A 19,765-nucleotide genomic window follows, 5' to 3' on the forward strand; every position below is an offset into this window, starting at 1 on the left:
CATATCTTCGGCTTAAATGAAAAATGTTTAACTTTTAAAGCAATTTCTAAAAGCTTGCTAATAAACCTTTTGAATGACGTATCAGACGTAGAAATGTTGATTTTAAAACTATTAAATGATGCCACATTGAAAAAATTCAAATTTTTCCCATACAAACCGTTTCATACAAAAAAAGTTTCGCTGAGTTTCGCTTCGGAACTACTTTTATGTCGTCATTTAGGATCCCTGGGAGACATTGAAATCTAATTTGGCTGCTACTAGCTGCTATTCTGCAATTCCAATCAAGTTGTCGGCGATGATTGAGATATTGCTATATAAAATCACCCTATTGGCCATTAAATACCTCTGAGGAAGCATTTGGTTGTCATGGCCGCTTTTCTCGATAGATCAATCATAGTGCAGTCTAAATCTGATCTTGGATCACTTAGCGAAGCGTGTTTTTACGAATTGGAATCCATTTTGTAAATAGGAACAGAAATCCTTAGACGCCTAATAGTATGCAATGCCCTTGTAATTTCATGCTGTTTGAAACTGTCGTGTTGGAACAACCTGTTTAACATGCTTTTCTCATTTTTCAGGCATAAACCCTACGAATAGAAGCAAGGCATTAAAAATTGACGAGAAAATATTTTTGGCCACTTGTTTGTATGGAGCCGCCCCATAGTGAATTGTTGAGCCTAGAATACCGTATAGTGGCCATTGCCAGCCATGGCCCCACGGGAAGCCTGATCTTCAGTTTCGTGGGTACCCTGCCGGCATTCTACGGTTTTTTTTTTGCTGGCCACACTACGGTTAACGTTGGTGCGTGGATGCCGGAAGATGCTCCGGCACAGTTCGCTGGTTGCATAACTTATAGGCATGATATGATGAATTAATTAAAAAAAAATGCATTAATTTACCAAATATTTACGGTAACAAAGGATATCCAAAGTTTTTGAATAATTGTTGTTAAAACTTTGTAAATTGCCTAGGTCAAACAATCCATTTTTGAAAACATGCAATGAGCAAGTTTTAGACTAATTAAAACCGGAGAGTATAAAAACAGAAATAAATGTGAGACGAGTAAATAATGAATGTGATATATCATCAAAACTAATTACATACTAGACATCAAAGAGTGCGCAACTATCAAACTATATTGTTGTACTTCTAATACTAAAATAATTATTTTTGAAATGCAAATGATAGCCATCCGATAGGCTTGCGATGAAAGCTACTAGGTCATTAAAATATTTGATTAATATGTTATCTGTTTATTTACTTTGTAGAAAGTAATGAGAAATTTCATTTATTTTTTGTTAAAATATTTAAATTCTTCCTCTCGTTTAGAAAGGGAACTCCGGATGTTTGGTAATGCTGCAAAGTATAAATATGTCAAACCATTAGCATAAACGACATATTTTAGTCTCCACCCATTACCGCACTTACCCGGGGAAAAATCCGAAATCGCAAATGCGAATGTTCTGATCCAGCTGGTTCAGCCGTACCATGTCGGAATCTTCGATTTCGAACCCGAACAGATCGATATTGTCCCGCAGGCGCTTGGGGTTGGTGCTCTTCGGGATCGTTGAAATCCCACGCTGCAACAGGTGGCGCAGCAGTACCTGGGCGGGCGATTTGCCCAGCTTTTCGGCAATTTCCTTCACCACCGGGTTATCCAGCAGGTCCGGGACTTCGCGGCTAAAATGTGTGGATGGGAACATGTTTAGCACTGACAATGAATAAACTGATAAATACTATTGTTTGATTGGTCATTGTTGCAAAGGTCTAAAATAATGAAATTTTTGCGATTGCTCTACCCGTAAAAAAGTTGTCGAATCGCGTGCCCGACAGATGAACGGAAACATTAATTGTATCCGTAACGCTGCACGTAGAATTTCTAATAGTTTTAATAAAATAAAGCAATTAGACAACTTCACTGTATGGTTGAATTTTGAAAACATTATACCCCTTACTTCAGTAACTCAATACTCACCCAAGCAGCTTTTCGATGCCCTTGGATCCGAGCGGGGAGTACGCGGTAACGGTAATGCCGTTGGCCTTGCAAAACTTTACCAGTTCCGGTTGCTGCAGATAGATGTGGTTCTCGATCTGCGCGGGTGATAACGAAAAAAAAAACAAATAACTGAAAGCAGAAGATCGAGGGAAACACGGATCACCTTACCTGCAGATTAGCCGGTTTGATTTGGCAATTATCGAGGATCCTTTGTATCTGCCGTTGGTTGAAATTCGATAGGCCTATGTTGCGTGCGAGACCGGCTTCGTACACTTCCTCCATGGCCTGCGGGAGAGAGGAAGGTAAGAGATCCGAAAGCTGAGAAAGATGTTTCTTTTTGTGTTTGAAGTGGGAAAGCTGGGCAAAACAAATAAACACATGAAGTGTACCCTCGGAAGGAAGACTATACGATTGATTTCCATTGAATTTTTGAAACAGTTTGCTGAAGAGGGTGCCGATTGTAACTGATAGGCTCCTGTGTTAGTCATTAAATCGAATGGGATTTTAATGGTTTGCGGCATTGAAAAGAGGACGACGAACGCCCTCGTTTGTGGGAATAACTATCGTTTGACTTTTGTGTTCGGAAGGTTTGAGAGCGATTCCTATTCAATGAGTGGGTCCGGAAATTAAGACACTGTGAGGCGATTGAAAAAAAAACTATTTAATTTGATTAGTTACTGTTCTGATGGCATCCAGAGGCTGAGTATGAAATGTTCCTTCACCGAAAACTATACCTAAGGTGGCAGCCCCACCACGGTGGATAGGGGACCCTAGGTCAACAACCTACTGTTCTCGAAACCCAAGAACCGTTACAGAAATCGAAAATGAAAAATTACGAACTGATTTAACGGCAACGACTTTTAGCCTGAAACAACCGACAGAAATTGGAACTTGGAATGTCCGTTGGCCGAACTTTGGAGATCTCAGATTAGCGTCGGGTAAAATTCTGACGTACGCTACGTTGAAAAGGTCCTTCGTCGAGGAGCTAGTGAACCGTGCTGCGGACATTCCCGAAAGGTTGAAGTATATAAGATCAATGGAGTGCCATCAAGAACGCCTTCATCGCCACCGGCGAGAATAATTTGGGTGAGCTACACAGCCAGAGAAAGCAGTTCATTAAAGCTGACACCTGGAGGAAGATAGAGAAATGAAGGAATGCGAAAACCGCGATAGAGCGATCGAAAACACGAGGAGCCAAAGCCGTAGCCCGTCAGCGCTATAGGGCACTGCATTGTTTTGATTTTGTATGGGAGTTTGACGTTTCTTGGCTTTGTTGTTTACAATTTTTTTTTGTAAGAGTGAAATAGAAGGAGAGAGTTTCATGCAGTGTCCTATTCGGCTCTCGAGAAGGAAGTGAAACGCTCATGCAGACGGAACAAAAGAGCGTGGGCGAGAAAGCCGCAAACACCGATTACGCTTATAGATATAAAACTCTGTACTCGTGGAAATTCTTGAAGACCTAGAACACCTTTGGAAAGTAGTTCTCTACAGAACCATGCTCCATGAACTTGTAGGATGTTCAGGGTGTCTACTACCTGGAAAAACCTGGAAAACCGGGAATCCTCAGGGAATGTTATTTAACATGGAAAAACCTGGAATACTCAGGGAATATCGTGATGACTCAGGGAAATTTTGGACCAATGAAAAAAAAAAATGAAAATAAAAAAATTTGGTCGGTTTTTCCAGAAATTCTGTCAGCGTTTCTTTCTGGAATTTCTTTGGAAATACCTCTTGAAATTTTTCCCAGAATTTTTTTTACTAGATTTCTTCCGTATTTTTTCACGCCATTTGTCTTGGTATTCCGTTTTGAATTCCTTCCGGAAATTCTTCCGGATTCCTAACAGCATTTTTCCTAGATTCGAACATTTCTTTCCGGGATTCGTCCTTGAGAATCTTCCGCAGTTCCGATTGATTTTTTTTCTGGAATTTTTACGGGGATCATGGTGGATTTCTCTAGAAATTTTCCTAATATTGCTCCCGTGGGTTCTAACAGGATTCATCCCGAGATCTCCACAACAGTTTCTCTAAGGATATACCGCAGATATTGTTGCGGAATTTCTGTTAGAGTTTCTCTCGGAATTCCTCTTGAAGGTGTTATTCCTAAGATTTCTACTAAAGGTCCTCCAACGTTTTAATGAGTTTTTCACTTATTTTCTGCGGGAACTCTTTCCGGGATTTCTTCCGAAGTCTCTCCTGTGAATTCGTCAAGATATTTCCGAAAGCATTCTTCTCCTTGGATTTCCACAGAAGTTTCAGCTGGTATATATCCCAAATGTTGTCGCGGGATTTCTTTTGAGATTTCTCGGAGCTTCTCAGAGAAAGATTCCTCCCGGTGTTGATTCTGGGATATCTCAGAGATTTTCTAAATTTATCCTGGACTTTCTCCTTAGATGTTTTAGAGAGTCTTCTGGGATTTCTGCAGGAGATACAGCTGGTGTTTCTTATGAAGTTCGTTCCGTGATTTTTTTCGGATATTTTCCAAAACTTTTCCTTGTAGTTGAATATCTAATTTCTTGCAGTGATCCACCTGAGATTATTTTCTTACAGAATTTCATATTTCCAGAGCTCTTCCCGGAACCTCTACCAGAAATTATCCCGAGATTATGGATGCTCCTCTTTGGAATTTTTTTTTTTAAATTACTCTCGGAGTTCTTACTGGATTTTTTCCAAGAGTTTTTTCTCGGAATATCTGCTGGGATAACTTACGAGATTTCTTGTAGAAAATTCTTCCTTGAGAAGTATCTGAAAGAATCTCGGTCAAATTTTGCGAAAATCTTTGCAAAGACGTATCGAGAGGAACTAAGGAAGAAATCCTGAGAGAAAATGGTATGTCTCGGCAAATAGTTCTGGGACCAATCCCAGGAGGAAATATTAACCCTTATGTGGCCGACAAGGTACCCGGGTACCCAGCGCCCATTTAAAATGCACGGTGTAGAAAAAAGAAAAAAGTTTGTCGGACACATAACGGTTAAGGAAATTTAAGGAGGAGCTCTGAAAACCTCTAAAATTAATCCCGAGAGAAACTAGGTGCGAAATCCCGCAAGGAAATCCACGAGGAATATCTGGAAACTGCCTTGGTAAAAAAATCCCTAGAAGAACTTTTGCAAAAATCCCTAGAGAAACTCTTGGAAAACTGTCCGGAAACTACTAAGAGAAATTCCTGGCAGAACTTAGGAAAACATTTGGAAAGATCTACAGGAGGAATCCAGCGAGAAACTCTGAAAAAAGTCCCGGGGTACGTACTCTAAGTAAATAGTTAGCAGAATATCAGAAATGCGTAAAAACCTCTGGATGTACTTGGGAAAACTGGAGAAAGCCAGATAAGAATATTTTTGATAATTTCAAGAGAAAACTCTGCGAGAAACTGGAAACGAATTTAAATCAGGAACTCTGGACGGATTTAAATTTCAACGCGGACGGGTAGAATTTCGAAATCTCATTACTACACCACCAGCACAGTTCAAACATCCTCTCTCCTCTCCTCTTCTTGGCGTAACGTCCTCACTGGGACAAAGCCTGCTTCACAGCTTAGTGTTCTATGAGCACTTCCACAGTTATTAACTGAGAGCTTCCTCTGCCAATGACCATTTTGCATGTGTATATCGTGTGGCAGGCACGAAGATACTCTATGCCCAAGGAAGTCAAGGAAATTTTCTTTACGAAAAGAACATCCAAGTTCAAATTCAAAACTGTGTATGGAATTTAACTGTCGCATACTGCCTATGACCGCATATCAGTCCCATATTTGCTGGATTTCCTATTCATATGGGACAGTTATGCGATCATAGGGAGTAGAGTCTGTGGAATTACTGATTGAACTCCTGAATGTTTTTTTCCTGATTTTTTAGAGTATTTGGATGTCATTGTAGGTGGAAATGTCAGAGCATTTTTTTTTTGCAATTAACCCAAAAGAACCTTGGGAAAAGATTAAAAATAATCCTCAACAGATTTTTCCATTATTTTCGAAAGATTTTTGTTGAACAGTTCTTTAAAAAAATGCAACGATTCAGTGGAATCACCTGAACAATAAATCTTGCACATTTTTCCTTAAATTTTTATCTTAAGTTTTGAGGATATTATTGTATAATTTATTAGAAGTATAGAAATTTTATAAAAATTATGCTAATTTTTGATTTATTAATATTTGAAATTTCTCTCTGGAAAAACCTGGAAAACTCAGGGAATTTTATTTTGTCTTATGAGTAGACACCCTGATGTTGCAACGCATCAGTGATGTTACAATACTCTATTGATTACTAGCTGACCCGACGTGGTTAGCCACGTTTTCAGAATCCCGAGAATTATGACGATGGCTTCAAAATGCGTTAGACGCAAAAAAAAATCCGTTCCAATATACGTGCCCTCCCAATATCGGCAACGCGAACAAACGGGAACTATGCATAGCAACGATAACAACAATAAGAAATGTACACCCTAAACTAGATTTCACATTTTCTAGAACGCCCATATTGACAGCTGAAACTAGTTCCAGTTAACAGTGTATATTTGCTTGTTCTCATATTTGCGTTTGCTTGTTCACGTTTATCAGAACGGTTTTCTGAGCGTTTATGCGTGTTTTGCTTACCTACAACTTTATTCAGAAACCATATTTATTGCGGTAAAATAGAAAAAATCCAACGGGGTTGCGGTGGTTTCGACCGCCGCAGTCGTTCCGCAAACGTCAAAAGTGCTCGGTTCACGCTAAAAAGCTCTCACTCACTTGGTTGCCATAAAATTCAAAAATAATGAAAATTGTTTCATATGGTTTATGTAATCGCAATTGCTGCCACAACATGTAACTTATTTCTAAACTATATTAGGTGTAGTTTTAGCACTTAAGTATGCAGCTTGAACATAATTTTGATTTTCAACTATTTATTTTTGTTTCAAGGTTGTGTGCATACTTTTTGAAGTGTGCAGCAGTTTGACGTTTGCGGAACAGGTCTTCTTTGTCTTCTTCACTCCACCAGGTTGGAAGATTTCTCTGGATAATCAATATTCATCTGAAGTTTTCTAGAATATGTATCATGCTACGTAATACTCTGATTGTTCCCATCGTACACCGATTTAACGGTTCAATAAAAAAAATGATAGTTGGCCAACTGATCATCCGTGGCTTTTTATTCGAGTTTGACGTTTGCTCACTATCGCCACCTAGTTGATGGTTGGCCAAACTCAGTCCTTTTAGCATTGGGCGAACATGCTTCCGTGACTATTATTTAAATCGAAAAATGTTCATAGTTTACGTCTGTTTGTCTGTGTTACTACTCTCCTTGCCATGTGAGGCTCCAAAAACTTCTCCGGATTCTAAACAGACAGTTTTTAAATATAAGCTATTATTTGTGGAAAATACTCGAACAATGTTATTGTTTTGATTCCTACGAAGAATGTTCGAGAATGTTCATGAATCTTCGATTTCATCTTCTGATTCCCACAGGAGTGTTTCTATTTTTTTCGTATTTAAAACAGAAAGCTTCTAAACATTACATTATTTATTGGACACGAATGCCAACTTTTTTGGTAAAGTGTCTTTAATAAAATATAATAATAATAATTACATTATTTATCGAAAACACTCGAGTATTTTTGGTCAATAGTATTTTTATTCATCTGAGAATGACATAGAATCAGAGTTGATGTACACGTGCTGTAGTCCCATGTACGGGAGCCACATTGCAAGCAAGCTTCCAGGAGCACAGTACATTTTGAGACTGAAAGTTGTGTGCCTCATTTTTCTCAAGATGTGTCTCATGAGCTCCGTCTCATGCGCCGATTAAATTAGAAATTCTCACAACAAAAACTTCCTAAATAAACGAGAATTGAAACCTTAACCTTTGCATTGAGAGTCCCTAGTCGTATCGCATAGACCAACCAAACACTTGTGTTCTGTACCGAAAAAAGTTGTTGAGGTTCTTCGTTACCAAGAAGTTGTTTTTCACCTTAGATACCAACAGCTCACGCAGCGCATGAGACGAGCTCCCCGGGAGCTAGGTGCCTAGCTCGCACCCACCAGATTTTCGTGAGCCTCTTAGCAGCGCAGCACACTGCGATTTTGAAGAGCTGGGAGACAATTTGGTGGGAGGCTCGCTGTCACATTTATGTACACATGAGCAATGGGAAACTCTGCCTAGAATATTCCAAAATCATGCGTATCTTTGTATCTTCTCGCTCCTCTTCTCCAACTTCTTTGCCCAGGAAAGTTTCAGATATTTCTTTCAATTCGAAATAAAATGTTTACGAACATTTAATTTATGAAGGAAAGTTCTGGAATACGCCTCTGCATTCCTTCGAAATATGTCCTAGATTATGTTCTTACCTTGTTTTAGTTTCGGAAAATTTCTTCCAATAATGACAAAATAGCATATTTATTCGTTCAAAGAATGTTCTAGGATGTTCTACAAACTTATTTTTCTTCTTGGTGAAGTTTTTTTTTGTATTCTATGCAGGGAACTTTCATTATGCTTGGAAAACTTTTGAATATTTGTAAAAATAGTCCTATTTTCATCCCTCCGGGGAAATGTTCTTAAATATTATTCTTCTCTTCTGCTTCTTCCTCTTTGCCCAGGAACTCTTTGTTCTTGTAGAAAAAGAGTTTCTTCCTTTTTAAATCTTCGACTTCACTCTCGAACACTCATGGAAAGTTCTCTAGATCGTGTCGTATTTCAGTCATTTTTTTCTTAGCGTAGCGGGATGACAGATATACAACACCTGGATTTATTACATGCCCCCCTATGCGATTTTTTGTCTCCTTAATTTAGATTCAGAAAATGTTCACCCATTAAGGAGATTCTTGAACATTTTCAAAAGTTTCCTCGTAAGCCATTGTAAATATGCGAAACATTTCACTCAGCATTGGGCTCATCAGAAGCGCCAGAAGGTATACTATCATGTATCCAAAAATGAAAAACGCAAGAAAGTATACTTCTTTTACACACCTTTGACTCTTGAATGACTGTTATCGAGTTCTAATCCCTGAAATGGTAAGAAACTTCTAGAAGCTTCTCAGGAACTGCGAATTTTTCATTTCATTTCAGCCACCGTAATTAAATGTTTGAAGCGCATACAGCCAAGCAGTAAACTCGCGGGTATTTAGCAAAATCATGTTGAGAGCAAGAGAACTTCCAGAAACTTCAGAAAAGTTCTCGAAAATTAGAGTAGTTACCTCAGATGATTCCAGAACGTTCTTCTTTTTTTTTTCCTGAAACCTTTAGTATTTTCCAGAAAATTCCGGAAGGTTTAAGAATTTTAATATTTCAGAATGTTCTCATTATTATTGTTTCTGAAGCATCCAATTACTTCCAGAAAGTTCTCGAAGGCTGAGAAGCATGCTTTGTTCCAATTGGGACGTTATGCTAAAAAGAAGAAGATGTTCCATAAAATTACATCTTCTTTCTGGAGCGTCCAGAAATTTCTAGGAGGTCTCAAAATTAAAAAAAAAGTTCAATGCTCTATCTACCACATTCCAGAACGTTCTTCTTCGTTTCTGAAACTTTCAGTAACTTCCAGAAAACTCTCTTAAGTTTCAAAAATGTTCATGTTCCAGAACATTTCAACATGTTCTTCTTATTTTTTTCTGAAAAATTCAATAACTTCCAGAAAGTTCTCGAAATTTTTAGTAGCTTGATATAGCTATGGCGCAGCTATGGCAGAATCGCAATCTAGCGGAACTAAATTAATCACTCCAAAACGATGGATTTCCGACACATGGTGTCTTCGACAAAGTTGTTTGACATCAGCAGGGGCACCTATTGCTTAGAGCATAGATGGCGCCACTATTTAACTTCTTAGTTTAAATAGAGACTTGACGTCTTCGGCAAAGTTGTTCATTTTTGCAAAATAAACAACTCTTTCTCAGATGTCAAAATTCCACAGCCTACTGTTTTCGATTTATTTGAAAAATAACAAACTATCATTTTTTTAATATTAACGTGTATTTTAACTTTTTTATTTTGGGCCCATATAGCCGAGGCGGTAAACGCACGGGTATTCAGCATGACCATGCTAAGGGTGACGGGTTCGATTCCCGGTCGGTCCAGGATCTTTTCGTAAAGGAAATTTCCTTGACTTCCTTGGGCATAGAGTATCTTCGTGCCTGCCACACGATATACGCATGCAAAATGGTCATTGGCAGAGGAAGCTCTCAGTTAATAACTGTGGAAGTGCTCATAGAACACTAAGCTGAGAAGCAGGCTTTGTCCCAGTGAGGACGTTACGCCAAGAAGAGGAGGAGGTGTATTTTAACTTAAAGGCTAATTCTACACTTCCAAACTATCAATGAAAAAATCATTTTTTAAACTTATGTTGACATTTTTACTAGAAACCATGTGAGTTTATTTTTTTTCTTTATACAAATGATTCAAACCAAACACATTGTACGGGGATATGTTGAATATTATCATTAAAAATAAAAAAAATAAAAATACTAATTCGAAATAGTAGTGTGAATTTCAAGCCTTAATATCTCACAAAGGGGCTGTCCATAAACTACGTAGACTTTTTTTCGGCCATCTCAGACCCCCCCCCCCTCCCCCCTCGTAGACTTTTGTTCATACAAAATTTTCGAAATTTGTATGGAGCGTAGACTTTGACCAGACCCCCCCGACCCCCCCTAAGAGTCTACGTAGTTTATGGACAAGCCCAAAGCGCAAAAAATCACAACTTTAAATTTTCAGCAAATACGAAGCAATACTAGATGAACATACTGCCAAAAATTTGAAGAGGTAGTTTTAGGTGTTTTGAGTAAATAGCTTTTTAGTAATAGTATAAATAACTTTAGAGAGTTTATGTCTTCGAGAAAGTTGCTCATTTTGACTAAATAAACAACTATTTCTTAGACGTCAAAACTCCACGGCCCTAGCCACGGCCTACTATTTTTGAATTATTTTATATAAACTATAAGTTATTGATAAAAATTGACAACACATTTTGAAGCAGTAGTATGAACCATTTTTTATTGGTTTTACTTTTACGATACATAGAAGGTCTTGAAAATGTCAGTTTCGTGGACCTTCAGTTCAACAATCTCTAGAGATGGATCAACGTCCTTTCCATTCAGGAAAAGATCCACGAGCTTTCGACAAGATATTTCAAGCTCTAAAATTTGAAATAATTGACAAAATAGGTTAAGTTTAAAACATTTTGAAAATGACATGCAAAAAAATTAAAAGATTTCTTGAACCATGCTAACAATAAAAACTGACATTTTCATGACCTACTATGTATCGTAAAAGTAAAAACAATAAAACATAGTTCATACTATTGCATCAAAATGTATTTTTTGTCAATTTTTATCAATAACATCTAGTTTATAAACAATAATTCAAAAACAGTAGGCCGCGGAATTTTGACGTCTAAAAATAGTTGTTTATTCAGTCAAAATGAACAACTTTCTTGAAGACATAAAATCTCTAAAGTGTAACAGTAAAAAGTTACACGCTGACACTACTTATATTTATACTGTTACTAAAAAGCTATTTTCTCGAAACACCAAAAAATACCTCTCCAAATTTTTGACAGTATGTTCACCTAGTATTACTTCGTATTTGCTGAAAATTTGAAGTTGCGTTTTTTTGCGCTTTGTGAGATATTAAGGCTTGAAATTCACACTATTTTTTCGAATTTGTATTTTTATTTTTTTATTTTTAGTGATAATATTCAACATATCCCCGTAAAATGTGTTTGGTTTGAATCATTTGAATTAAGAAAAAAATAAACTCACATGGTTTCTAGTAAAAATGCCAAAATAAGCTTGAAAAACTGTTTTTTATTGATTGTTTGTTATTTTTCAAATACAGGGTGCGGCAGGAAAAAATGCGAAAAGTTTAAAGCACTATTACACGCTAAATATTGGATATATATAACTATTTTTTCATGGCAGAGTATCAGTCAATGTCTGTATTCTAGCACTGCAAAATAAAAATGAACATATTTGATGTTTAACATGTGATAATATAAGCCTAATAAGCAGGTATCAATAAACTGCGCGCCCAATGGTCATTAAACAAATTGAATATAAAAGTAAAAAAATAGCTTAAATTCGATGAACAACCAGACCACACTAATCCAGAGCCATGTAGTTTCACATACTAGATGAAATAAGTGCATATATTTGATGATATTATAGAGAAAATTAAAAATTTTGTTTTATCAGATACGAAATTTAGCGACCTGTGTACTTTTCTGCGGTTTGAAAATTCTGATTGTCTTCAGCTTTTGGCGCCGCCCTGTAAAGGTTAGTGACCAAAATGGGAAATTTTTTAACAAACTTTTCAGAAAACAAGCCTATTAGAGATCATGGAACGTTGAAATATAGATTGATTAACGTCAAATGAACCGAAATGACGTTTGAAGTTGAAAAACACTTTCGCATTTTTTTCCTGCCGCATACTGTAACTCGAAAACAGTAGGCTGTGGAATTTTGACATCTGAGAAAGAGTTGTTTATTTTGCAAATATGAACAACTTTGCCGAAGACGTCAAGTCTACAGGACGTAAACCTAAGAAGCTAGATAGTGGCGCCACCTATGCGGACGAGTTGCGAACTACTATGTTCTAAGCAATAGGTGCCCCTGGTGATGTCAAACAACTTTGTCGAAGACACCATGTGTCAGAAATGCTTCGTTTTCTAGTAATTAATTTAGTTCCGCTAGATTGCGATTCTGGCCCTTAGTGCAATGGAATGATACACCAATGCAACGATGCAACAATGCAACGAAGCACCTATGCAATGAAGGACAAATTCAAAGATGTACCAATGCAATTATGCACCAATGCACTGATGCATCAATGCAACGATACACCTATGGAACGATGCACTAATGCAACGATGCATCATTGCAATAATGCACCAATTCAACACAGGTGCAATGCTCCAGTGAGTGCAATGATTATTGTAGCTTTTATTCTGTGAAACATTTCAATGAAACATTTCAACGTCACGCTAGGACAGAAAACTCTAGGATTTTATATATATGATGCTTGATTATGAACTTAAGACCTTTATTCGCGGAAGTTCTTGGATGACCTAGTCCATCTTTGCAAATTACATCTCCGTGTCCCATACATCTGTATGATTTTACACCGTATCCGTAATGTAACAACAATTGATTGAATACGCTAGAAGATATTCAGGCCTATACTTGCGGAAGTCCTTGGATAACCTAGAACACGTTTACAGAACCGTGCGCCTTTACTCGCGGAAGTTTTTGAATGCCCTAGAATATCCTTGTACCGCGGACCTAGAGCATATTTCAAGCCTAACTTTACCAAACATCATATCTAACAAAATCCATGAACGGAGAAAATCGAAGGGGAAATTCGCTGTTCCCATAGCAACTCATACATTGAGCATTTCAGAAACGTGAAAAATCCGGGTATTTTTTCACAAACTATCCCCAAAGGTAAGTGGTACAAGTAGTCCTAAACGAAATTCAGCGCCTCATGTGAAAATCTCTTTTTTGTTTACATATGTTACATACGGTGTTTGGTAAAGTTAGGCTTGATTTGGGAAGTAGTTTTCCACAGAATCATGCTCCATGGATCTGGAGGATGTTACACCGCATCAATAATATAGCAACAATTGATTGATTACGCTCGTAGATTTTCAGGCCTGTACTCGCGGAAGTTCTTGGAGGTCCTAGAATATCTTTGAAAACTACGTCTCAACAGAACTACGCTTTAAGGACCTGTAGGATGTTGCTCCGTATCAGTAATGTAACTACAATCCATCGATTACGCTTGTAGATCTTAAGGCGCTTACTCGCGAAAGTCCTCGGATAACCTAAGTTCTTGGATAACCTAGAACATCTTTTAATTTGTACTTAACAATACTCCAGGAAATACCTTTACGAAAACCCCAATTTACCCCTCCTAGCCCCCCCCCCGTGTATTACCCCCCTTCCTCCACCAAACAGACCCCCCCCCTCAACACCACCATATATCCCTTTCCTATAGACCTCTTACATCATCATCCGCCCCCACCTCATACCACTCTTCAACCCCCTTGCAACCCTATCCCATAAATCCCCTTTCATGCTTTTAGTAAGAGCTCCCTTCTGGACACTTAGCCCGAGAAAGTTGAAAAACCCGTGTTAATTCGCGAATCCGTGTAAAAAACCGTGTTAATAATTCGAGAAAGCATGTAAAAAAGCTGTGTAAAAAGACCTTAATGTATTACACTAAACAGAGAAGTAGGCTCCATCCAAGTTGTACAGCTACGCCACGGCGATGAAAAAAAACAAAGACATATGATTTCTAAACCGATATCATAATTAATGTATGCGCAGGAAATAGCATCCAATTAAATCTTTTCTTTGGTGGGCCTACTTTTCCCTAATCAGTTTAACGACCATAATTTCCGTGACTCAGCAGAAGGTCAATACCGGTTCTCAGGTTTATGTGTGGTGGAGAGTGAATTGTTAAAAACCCTTTTGGCGCATATGTTCATATGCGGTACGGTCATCGTTGTTAGTTGTTCTTCATTTGCATACAGAAAGTGGAACACGGAAAAGAAATTGATTACTTTATCTTTTTTTTACCCTCTACTTCCCATAGCTGCTCTATAACACCATCGACTATCGACGAACTCGAGACAAACGGAATTAGAAGAGTATGATGCAATAGTTTTTATGTTATAATTGTAATCTTATTAGGTAAACCAATCTGTTAACTACTTGTTTCAATAAGTTCGCAGTTTAAATATAATATAGCATCAGTGGGTATTTGAGGGCATAATTCCAATTCAATCTGACCACGAAAACCACCAAACGGAATTGCATGAAAAAAAATGCATACATTGAATCTAGGTGGCCTAGGTTTTTAATGAACTTGGTAAAAGCGTACAGTAAAATCACAGACAAACAGACGCTCTACTCACTTCCCATTATTCTCCTTTTTAACGGATTATTCAAATATTTCGTAGTTCGCAAATCGCTCGCTCATAGCGCTCGCATCGTTTTTGCTCCTGTTTGACGTTTGTTCACTACAGCCATCTACTCATTGGGTTTGCGAACCACAGCGTAATTAGCATTGGGAGATTATGTTTTCATGACGATGATTTTTATCGCATTTTGTTCCAAGTGATACGTCTGTTTGTCTGTAGTAAAATGTTTTTGCAAATCAAGATATTTCCTAACAATGCTTTAAGGTTTTGATTTTTAAATTTCATGAATTTTGGTCCAGCCTAATGTATATGCATAATGCACAATCACTTGAATAATTAATTCCAATTTAAGCTATCTGTTACTTATCCAGTATGTATTATTACTACCAATCTTCATTCTACAACTAGCGTCTATTTTACCATAATCGTGAGAAGGGTAGGAATTGAATTCTTTTCCTGCGCCCCTTCTGATATAATCGTGCTAAACCGGTTAGCCACGCCTCCTGTTCCTTTCCCCTCGAATGCAAGTTCTACCTTGTTCACAAGCTATGTTACCTTCAAAAGGGGTGAATTTTATATTGACCTACCTTCCATAGGGCGATATGATCCGTTGTCGTTTCCAGCACGATCAGTCCATCTTCCACCAGGAATGGACCGTCAACCTCCGGCACGGTGAACGGCACGTGAACGTGATACAAATCCACGTACTCCAACTGTAGATCATCCAACGATTTCCGAAGGAATTTCTCTACCGTGCTGGCTCGTGTTCCTTGTTGAGAGAGTTTTGGGGGAAAAAGAAATACAATTCAATTCAATCTATTTATTTATTTATAAACGGTCTTTACATACATAGTTAAATCAATTATTTCACAGTATTTGTTATAAACATTCATTAATATGCTCATTGGACCGTTTATAGTATGATGTTCGTTGTGATTAGAGCTGAATTATGTTTTGTGATTTATGAATGATCTACAAATGAAAGCTTGTAATCCAGTAATAAGCTTAAATTTCGTACAACAGCTTTAACAGCATTAACCAACAATCAGTTGAAATTCGATGATTCGTGTTTTCTTGTAAAAGATAGGGGAGACTTAGGAGACTTGATCCCTGGGAAGACTTGTTCCCCCCATATTTTCTCGGAATCAAAAACATTTTTCTTCTAGCATAATTTTTCCAAAACTACTCCTGGACAAACGACTGCTACAAGTGATTTCGATTGTACATTGCATTATTTTTTAACGGCTGATGGTTTGTTTTCAGTCCTTCAGAAATCTTTTTGACGATTCCGAAAAATCTCAATAACTGTTGAATCAAATCGTGTCAAAATTTTACAGCACATAGTGTAATTAAAATACTTTCAAACTTATTTATCCAAATAAGGCTGTTGTTAAGGTGTCATGATGCTTCACTATGCTTTCAAACGAATCATTGACCTTTTGCTTTTCAATGATTGTTTGCCTCGCGTTTTTGAAGTGATAAAAAACTGTCAATTCTTCAGCAACGTATCAGAAAAAGTATCATCGCGATCACTGCGAGTGAGCATATTTATATTTATATTTTTTTTTTATTTATATTTTCATACGAATATTGGCTTTGGTGGCAGAGAATTATCACTTTAAAATTTCGAGCCACATTTCCAACATGGCTACCGATACTGATGATGCCGTAAAAAGCCTTAACATATTTTAATTAATTCGGCTTAGTATACACAACAGTGACATGGGGAGACTTGACCCCTCGAGGATTACACGTACATTATACATGTGAAAAATTTAATTCTATTCGGAAGCCTCCATTTACTTGGAATTCTAGTCTATTCAACGATAGTATGTGTCAGATAACTATAACTTTAGTACAAACCAAGAAAGGGGGATCAAGTCTCCCCATTTTGAAAATACGGCATTTCCTTAAAAATTTAAGGAAATCTTACAATTTCAAACACTCCATGTTCATCGAAAATACAAGACAACTCGAAAAGAAAATGAATAGGAAGACCCTGGAATTATTTTCCCTTGAAATAAGCCATGTGCTCAAAGGGGGATCAAGTGTCACCCATTTTTGGAAAATAAAATCATAAGCAGGGATGGGACCATTCATTTACAAAGAGTTACATTCACTTGCTATTATTTCAGTTCAGAAGCATGCTATCAAAAAACAATGTATGGATGAATTTAACCTTGTAGTTTTATCTGAAAGTTTGCCGAATAACATTGGGGTCGCACACGCATACCAAAGTCGTGAGCGAGCTGCGAAGGCAACTCTCCACGCGGTCAATGCAAATTACATTCACGCCGTGGAGAGTTGCGTTTGCTGCCTTCTGTTGACTTAACTATCGGTTCTACGCTAATATATTCTTCTACGAAGTTTCAGGTAAAACAAAAATGAAAAAGTGTTCCATACATTAATTTTTGCTGCGATGTTTTTGAAGCGAGTAAACAGCAAGTCAATGTAAATGATTGCAAATGAATGATCCCATCCTTGATCATAAGACATGCCTCCCTAAAAACACAGTTTTGAATACTTTAACAATAATTTAAAGGCCTTCTGTTGTGTATTAACTTGCAATAGATGTTTACCTGCCATTTTGAACGGAAATCGGATTTAGTTTGTGTTTTTTCTTAAAGTTTCAGATAAATTAAGAAAAAGGGATCAAGTCTCCCTTTTACATTTATATCAAGCAAGTTCAGAAATGCATCAACCTCGCGTTGGATTTTTATCAAATCTGCCCTCTTCATTATCTCCATGTACAATTTCATATCGTCAGATTAAATTAGAACTTTTGTTCAATCAATCGTCCGATGGATTGCTACATTGTTTTTAAACTCTTAAGTACAACTTATAAAATAGTGTACCACATGGTTCAAAAGTTCAAAAGTAACAGAGTACATTTTTTTACGTTCACGATTACTCAATGGTTTGAATGGTAAATTTAACCTGAAAATGAGGCTGAAATGCCTATAACTTATAGAGTTGGTTAGATAAATATTTATTATATGAATAGGGAGAAGTCAATACTTGTACATATGCCTAGTTTGTAAAAGCGGACAGAGAACGTCGGAATGGTCGGAGTTAGTTCGAAATGTCGTCAAGGATGGGAGGGCCCATATAGCCGAGGCGGTAAACGCACGGGTATTCTGCATGACCATGCTGAGGGTGACGGGTTCGATTCCCGGTCGGTCCAGGATCTTTTCGTAAAGGCAATTTCCTTGACTTCCTTGGGCATAGAGTATCTTCGTGCCTGCCACACGATATACGCATGCAAAATGGTCATTGGCAGAGGAAGCTCTCAGTTAATAACTGTGGAAGTGCTCATAGAACACTAAGCTGAGAAGCAGGCTTTGTCCCAATGAGGACGTTACGCCAAGAAGAGAGAGAGATGGGAACACTCACTTTCAGAAAGTTACACTCACTTGCTATTTCCTCAGCTCAGAAGCATGCAGTCAAAAAATGATGTATGGACGACTTTTGCCTTGTGGTTTTGTCTAAAACTTTGCCGAATAGAGTAGGGGTCACACACGCATACCGAAGTCGTGAGGGAGCTGCAAAGGCAACTCTCCACGAGGTGAATGTAAATTACACTCACCTCGTGAAGAGTCGCTTTCGCAGCTCTGTCACGACTTTGGGACTCGTGTGCTACCTCTACTCTATTCGGCAAAGTTTTAGACAAAACCACAAGGCAAAAGTCGTCCATACATTGTTTCTTGATTGCGCGCTTCTGAGCTGAGAAAATAGCAAGTGAGTGTAAATCTTTGAAATTGAGTGTTACCATCCCTGAATGTCGAATTAAAATAATTTGTTCTATACCTATATCAAACTTTTTATTTGTGAATTTCCATTTTTGTGATTAATCCACCTAATGATGGTGGATGGTGTTTGATGGTGTTCTTGAAGAAATCGCTGGAGGAATTTTGAAGAAATTTCTAAAGGAGACGTAGCATTCCTACAGGAATTAGGGGAATGGAAATAGATTACTTCATGCAATTATGGTCATTGCGTAAGCAGCCTTTTCTTTTTGCTTTATATGTTCACTCCAAAAATGACTTTTTGATAGAAAACTCGAGTCACATATATCAATCGACTCAGATCGACGAATTGAGGTGATGTCTGTGTGTAGGTATTAGCGTGGTTCAAAAAATAATTTTTGCTCCACACCGCTTATTCGATTCGTAACCAGATTATATGCCTTCTCCAAAAATTGAGCTCATTTGATTAAACTTTGAGACTGCACAAGCTCTTCAAAGTTTGTATGGAAATTACTAATGAATGAGGCATGCGATTTCAATGAAGTCTTCGACAAAGTTGTAGCTAATAGTGTAACCTTGAAGTACCAAGGATCAACTATCGTTCTAGGACACTTGGGGAAATACCACGGTCCATTGTATGAAAAACATCGTTTTCCATAGTAATTCCCATACAAACTTGTGAAGTCTCAATTTTCAACCAAATGAGCTCAATTTTTTGGAGAAGGCATAGAATCAGGTGACGAATCGCGTAAGCAGTGTGGAGCAAATACGATTTTTTGAAGCACGCTAGTATGTATGTGTGTATGTGTGTGAACAAAAACACTCACTTTTTGGCAGTAAACCTCAACCGATTTTAATGACCAATGGTTCATTCGACGCGGAATCTGGTCCCATTGTTTCCTATTGAAAATGATTCGGATCGGTCCAGCCGTTCCGGAGTTATGGCCATTTAGGTGTTCCGTACTAGTACCCCTGGAAGCGGCTAGACATGAAAATGCACCAAACCCATGCATACGACACATCAAACTGTGGCATTTTCGATAATTTGATGAACGTTTAGCAAGAAAATAGTCTCAGACCATATCTGAACCGGTAGTGTTCCGGAAGCGATTCCGGATGTCCCGCCGGAAGTGACCAAAACAGT

General features: G+C 37.8%; 1 protein-coding gene across 1 annotated transcript in view; it reads right to left on the reverse strand.

Annotated features, from left to right (window-relative positions):
- Positions 1–1,113: 1,113 nt before the first annotated feature.
- The window catches only part of LOC109400071 (1,5-anhydro-D-fructose reductase), a 32,603-nt gene continuing 13,951 nt past the window's right edge, over positions 1,114–19,765 (reverse strand). The window contains exons 3-7 of the mRNA XM_029851843.2: positions 15,463–15,644; positions 2,165–2,281; positions 1,976–2,091; positions 1,429–1,680; positions 1,114–1,356 (exon numbers count right to left, since the gene is read on the reverse strand). Of these exons, the coding sequence (XP_029707703.1) occupies positions 1,326–1,356; positions 1,429–1,680; positions 1,976–2,091; positions 2,165–2,281; positions 15,463–15,644 (698 nt within the window). The 3' untranslated portion in view covers positions 1,114–1,325. The remainder of the gene's footprint in view (positions 1,357–1,428; positions 1,681–1,975; positions 2,092–2,164; positions 2,282–15,462; positions 15,645–19,765) is intronic.

Source organism: Aedes albopictus, chromosome 1 (assembly GCF_035046485.1).
Source record: "Aedes albopictus strain Foshan chromosome 1, AalbF5, whole genome shotgun sequence".
In the NCBI taxonomy this organism is placed as follows: domain Eukaryota; kingdom Metazoa; phylum Arthropoda; class Insecta; order Diptera; family Culicidae; genus Aedes; species Aedes albopictus.